The sequence below is a fragment of the Muscardinus avellanarius genome (genome assembly GCF_963383645.1).
Source record: "Muscardinus avellanarius genome assembly, chromosome: 10".
NCBI lineage: Eukaryota > Metazoa > Chordata > Mammalia > Rodentia > Gliridae > Muscardinus > Muscardinus avellanarius.
The window spans coordinates 61,397,229-61,403,112 of NC_137796.1; the positions used below are offsets into that span (position 1 = coordinate 61,397,229).

Here is a 5,884-nt window from a genome sequence, read left to right on the forward strand (position 1 = left end):
GGGATTACAAGTGTGCAAACCCAGCTCCAACTCCCGACTCTGTATTCTCCTCTCTGCCCCAGTGGCCCAGCCCCAGAATCTCCTTCCCCCTGAGCCCTCATTGGCCCCCTTCTGGTCCCTCTCCCCAGCCTTCCTCTGCAGAGGGCTCTTCCCACACAGAGCTGACTCTGCCCCTCAGCTGCTCTGCTCCTCGGAGTCCCCAGGAGACAGTCCCAGCTCCTGCGCAGCCCTGCCCACTCTCTAGATCTTTCTTCTTTTCTTTCTTCTTTCTTCTTTCTTCTTTCTTTCTTTCTTTCTTTCTTTCTTTCTTTCTTCTTCCTTTCTTTCTTTCTTTCTTCCTTTCTTTCTTCTTTCTTCTTTTGTGTGTGTGGTACTAGGGATTGAACCCAAGAGCATTCTATCTCCGAGTTACACCCCAGCCCTATTTTCTATTCTTTTATTTTATTTTTTTGGTGGTACTGGGGATGGAACCCAGGGAACTTCTACCTCCAGGCTACACTCCCAGACCTATTTTATATTTTATTTAGAAACAGGGTCTCTTAAACCAGGCGAGGCTGGCTTCGAACCTGTGCGATTCTCCTGTCTCAGCCTCCCAAGCGCTGGGATTACAAGTGTGCGCCACCACGCCTGGCTTTTATTCTTTTTTTGAAACAGGGTCTCACTGAGTTGCAGAGGGCCTCACTAAGTAGTTGAGGCTGTCCTTGAACCTGCCTCCTCCTTGTCTCAGCCTCCCAAGTACTCAAATTACAAACATGTCCCACCAGACACAGCTTCCCAGCTCTTTTTCTTTTTTTGGTGCGGTACCCGGGATCGAACCTAGGGGCATTCTACTTCCGAGCTACACCACCAGCCCTATTTTTTATTTTTATTTTTATTTTTTATTTTTTTGGTGGTACTGGGGGTGGAACCCAGAGGCTTTCTACCTCCGGGCTATACTCCCAGACCTATTTTATATTTTATTTGGAAACAGGGTCTCACTAAGTTGCCGAGAGCCTCACTAAGTAGCTGAGGCTGGCTTAGAACCTGTGCGATCCTCCTGTCTCAGCCTCCCAAGTGCTGGGATTACAAGCGTGCGCCACCACGCCTGGCTTATTTTTATTTTGAAACAGGGACTTGCTAAATTGCTGAAGCTGCCCTCAAACTTGAGACTATCCTGTCTCAGTCTCCTAAGTACTGAGATCGCAGCTGTGTGACACCATGCCAGCTGATACATGTGAATTCTCACAAGTTCTGTAGACATCCTCTTGCCCCGAGTTGCATCCCTATGTCTTTCCTAAGCCACTGGTGTTACCTCCACTGAGGCACAGCTCAGTAAGGTCCGTCTTTCCCCAGGGGAAGAATTTCATGACGTGGAGGACGCAGAGACCTATAAGAAGATGCTGGCTCGGGACGAGCGGCGTTTCCGGGTGGCTGACCAGGACGGGGACTCGATGGCCACGCGGGAGGAGCTGACTGCCTTCCTGCATCCCGAGGAGTTCCCTCACATGCGGGACATCGTGATCGCTGTGAGTGAGGGTCGCAGGCTCCCTGACCCTGCCTCCCACACGCCTCCTGGGGACCCAGGCTTCCCATCCCAGCCTTCAGCGCTTACCCGGGGCGTGGCCACTGGATCCTCCTGCATCTTGCCAAAGAATCCAGGTCACACAGGTCCGGGAGGGTGACCTGACCCATGTCTGACCCTCGGTATCTAATCTCTCCTGTCAGACCTCTCAGTGCTCACATACAGGGTCCAGGTCCCCACTCTGCCCTCTGATGATCGTGTCTCCAGAAGAGCCTCAGGGAACCCTAACCCTGACTGAACCCCAGAAAAACCCCAGGCCCACATAGAGTGCCCATTCTGAGGCCACTCTAGCTGGTTCCATCTTTATACATTTTGCCAAAACCTGATGAACTCAGGGGCATTCTACCTCCAGCCCTATTTTTTTTTTTTTTTTTTTTTTTTTTTTTGCAGCAGTACTGGGGATGAAACCCAGGGGCATTCTACTTCTGAGCTACACCCTCAGCCCTATTTTATTTTTATTTGGAAACAGGGTCTCACTAGGTTGATGAAAGTCTCACTACTTGCTAAGCCCCCCCCCCCAACCTGAGACCCTGTTTCAAAATAAAGAATAAAAAAAAAATTGGGCAGGGAATGTAGCTTGGAGGTCAAATGCCCCTGGGTTCCATCCCCAGACCTGTAAAAAAAAGTGTGCTCCACCATGCTCAACTTTTTTTTTTTTTTTTTTGTATTGGGGATGGAACTCAGGGACATTCTACCTTTGAGCCACAACCCTGCACTATTTTTTTTTTGTGTGTGTGTGGTACTGGGGTTCCTGGAAGCCTTTCTACCTTAGGGCTACACTCCCAGACCTATTATTTTTATATTTTTATTTGGAAACAGCGAGGCTGGCTTCGAACCTGCGCGACTCTGCCTCCCAAGCGCGGGGATTACAAGCGTGCGTCACCACGCCTGACTTTTTTTTTTTTTTTGTAAACTGGTTCTCACTAAGTAGCTGAGGCTGGCTGTGAACCTGTGATCCTCCTGTCTCAGCCTCCCAACTACTGAGATTACAAATGTGAACCACCACACCCGGCTTATATATTTCTCAAATAGGTAACAGGAGCTGGGCACAGTGATACATGCCTCTAATCCTAGTAATTGGGAGACTGAGACAGGATTGTAGGTTTGAGGGTAGCCTCAGCAACTTAGCAAGACCCTGTGGGTGTAGCTTAGAGTGTAGAATGCCCTTGGATTCAATCCCCAGGACCACTAGGGGGGAGAAAAGAGGTGTCTTCTCTTGCTAGTGAGGGGCATGAGTAAGGTTTTAGGGACAAGTCAGCTCTCCGCATGTGGCACAAACCGTGAACCCTGAGACTCTGGGTCCCCGTGGCTCTCCCCCACTCAGTGCAGGTAGTGCTTGCATTATCATGACACCCCAGAAAGTTTCCAAATTTCACACATCCTCTCCCCACCCCCTGCTTTGAGACTGCTCCAATGTCCGACCCCATGGACACCTGAGAGCCTGTTTCCCCAAAGGAACTAGACACCCTCAGGAGCTGGGTGCACTGAGCCCCCGCCCCAATGTCTTTTTCTCTCCAGGAAACCCTGGAGGACCTGGACAAGAACAAAGATGGCTATGTCCAGGTGGAAGAATACATTGGTGAGTGGAACCCTGTCCCAGCCCCCCTTCTCAGGCACGGGCAACGGATATAAATATTGTCCGTAAGATGGCAATGACCCTCCAAAGTGGAGACAAGAGCATTGCCTGAGTTCATGCATCCCCCAACATTTATTGAGCACCTATGGTATGCCAAACACAAAACACATTTATTGATCACCCACTGTGTGCCAAGCCCAGTAAACATTTATTAGGTGCCTACTGCATGCGTTGGGGATACAAAAGTGTCCTCGACAGGGCCCCTTCTAGGGAAGGGCTGAAGTTTCCACAAAATCAGGGCTCGGAGGCTGTTTTTTTATTGGAGTGGGGCTCAGGAGACTTGTTCCCACAGCAAACAACATGTCTCTCGTTACCTGGGATATTCGGAGGCTCCACTATCCCCAAATTTCTTCTTGTCCCTGCCACTGTCTCTTCCCCTAGGGGACAAAGAATTTAGTCGAGAAAATGTGATGTAACTCAGAAGCAGAACACCCCTGGGTTCAATCCCCAGAACCACACCCACACACAAAAGTAAAGCGAGGAGCCCCGGGTCAGGGCCAGGAAGCGTCAGAGCCAGGCTTGGCCCCCAGGCTGCCCCACATTGGATCTGTCTCCTCTCTCCTGGCCCAGCGGATCTGTACTCAGAGGAGCCAGGGGAGGAGGAGCCGGCCTGGGTGCAGACTGAACGCCAGCAGTTCCGAGACTTCCGGGACCTGAACAAGGACGGGCGGCTGGATGGCAGCGAGGTCGGCTACTGGGTTCTGCCCCCCTCCCAGGACCAGCCCCTGGTGGAAGCCAACCATCTGCTGCACGAGAGTGACACGGACAAGGTGCGATGGGTGGGCCTCCCCGGGCGGGGACCTGTAGTCCCAGTACTTGGGAGGCTGAGACAGGAGGATAGCAGGTTTGAGGCCAGCCTGAGCAACATAGTGAAGCCCTGTTTCAAAATAAAAAAGGGAGCGGGTGTGGTGGCGCACGCTTGTGATCCCAGTACTTGGGAGGCTGAGACAGGAGGATCGCAGTTTGCAGACAGCCTCAGCTACGTGGTGAGGCCCTTTGCAACTCAGTGAGACCCTGTTTCAAAATAAAGAATAAAAAATAGGGCTGGGAATGTAGCTCGGAGGTAGAATGCCCCTGGGTTTCATCCCCAGACCTGCAAAGGAAAAAAAATTAAAAAAGGGATAGGGATGTCTTCATGTACTCAGAGGTTGAATGCTCCTGAGGAGGAGGAAGGAAAAGAAGGAGCTGAACATGGTGGTGCACACCTGTAATCTCAGGGACTCAAGCGTCTGAGGCAGAAGGACCCCAAGTCTGAAGCCAGCCTGGGTAACTTAGTAAGATCCTTTCCTCTCAAAAGACAATAAGCCCGTGCCGGGTGTGGTGGCGCAAGCTGGTAAACCCAGCATTTGGGAGGCTGAGCAGGAGGATCGCTTTTGTGGACAGCCTCAGCTACTTAGCGAGGCCCTTTGCAACTCAGTGAGACCCTGTTTCAAAATAAAAATAAAATAGGACTGGGAGTGTAGCTCAGAGGTAGAATGCTCCTGGGTTCTATCCCCAGTACCGCAAATAAATAAATAAATAAATAAATAAATAAATAAATAAAAAGGCCTGGGGATGTAGCTTAGATGTAGAGGCCTGTGGGTTTAATCCCCAGTACCCAAAAAATAAAATAAAAGGGGCTCAGTAGTAAACTACCCCTCGGTTCAATCCTGAGAACCCAAACTAGAAGATTAAAAAACAGCGGGAGAGAGATGGGGAAGGGCCGCCGGCCGGGGAGGGAGCCCCGCTTCCGCGCAGGCGGGGTCCCAGCCTGCGGTGTTTCCTGCTGACCTCTGGCCCTGCTGCAGGACGGGCGTCTGAGCAAAGCCGAGATCCTGAGCAACTGGAACATGTTTGTGGGCAGCCAGGCCACCAACTACGGCGAGGACCTGACGCGGCATCACGACGAGCTTTGAGGTCCCGCGCGCCCGCGCCCTCATCAGCCTGTGGCCTATGGGCTGACCCCTGTCCAGTGCTGCAGGAAGCGGACACAGCGCCCCATATCCACCTGCCCCGGGCTCCCCGTGACCCATCTGCGGCAACTTTTCTCCCTGAGATACCCGGCCGCCCTCCTCACTGTGCCCAGGGGCTCTGAGAGCCCCGGAGGATGACACCCATTTCCCACCAGCAGAATCTCCCAGCCCGAGCCCAGTGTGGTGGCACATACCTGCAATCCCAGTACTTGGGGGGCTAAGAGAGGAGGATTGCGGTTTGGAAGCCAGCCTCCACATATAGGGAGACTCTCACCAATCTAGGGAGACGCTGTTTCAAAAACATAAAATAAAAAGGGCAGGGGGTAGCCAGGCGTGGTGGCGCACGCTTGTAATCCCAGCGCTTGGGAGGCTGAGACAGGAGGATCGCGCAGGTTTGAAGCCAGCCTCAGCTACTTAGTGAGGCTCTCAGCAACTAAGTGAGACCCTGTTTCCAAATAAAGTATAAAATAGGTGTGGGAGTGTACCCAGAGGTAGAAGGCCCCTGCATTCAACCCCCATTACCACACACACACACACACACACACACACACACGGCTGGGGGTATAACTCAGAGGCAGAATGCCCTTGGGTTCAATCCCCAGTAACACATGTACAAAGAGAATCTCCCTGCCCCAAATCAGAGACACCGCATCCTCCACCAGGCGGGGCCCAGGTCAGTTTCCAAGAACCTCCACTACCGGCCCCAGCTCCCAATCTGAGCCTCAGCCACCACAG

General features: G+C 52.2%; 1 protein-coding gene across 1 annotated transcript in view; it reads left to right on the plus strand.

Annotated features, from left to right (window-relative positions):
* Positions 1–5,159, plus strand: part of RCN3 (reticulocalbin 3) — a gene marked incomplete at its 5' end in the record, with an annotated part of 9,359 nt that extends 4,200 nt beyond the window's left edge. The window contains 5 exon segments of the mRNA XM_080702773.1: positions 1,237–1,275; positions 1,278–1,505; positions 3,080–3,140; positions 3,768–3,967; positions 4,985–5,159. Coding sequence (XP_080558899.1) covers positions 1,237–1,275; positions 1,278–1,505; positions 3,080–3,140; positions 3,768–3,967; positions 4,985–5,092 — 636 coding nt within the window. The 3' untranslated portion in view covers positions 5,093–5,159.
* Positions 5,160–5,884: the final 725 nt, after the last annotated feature.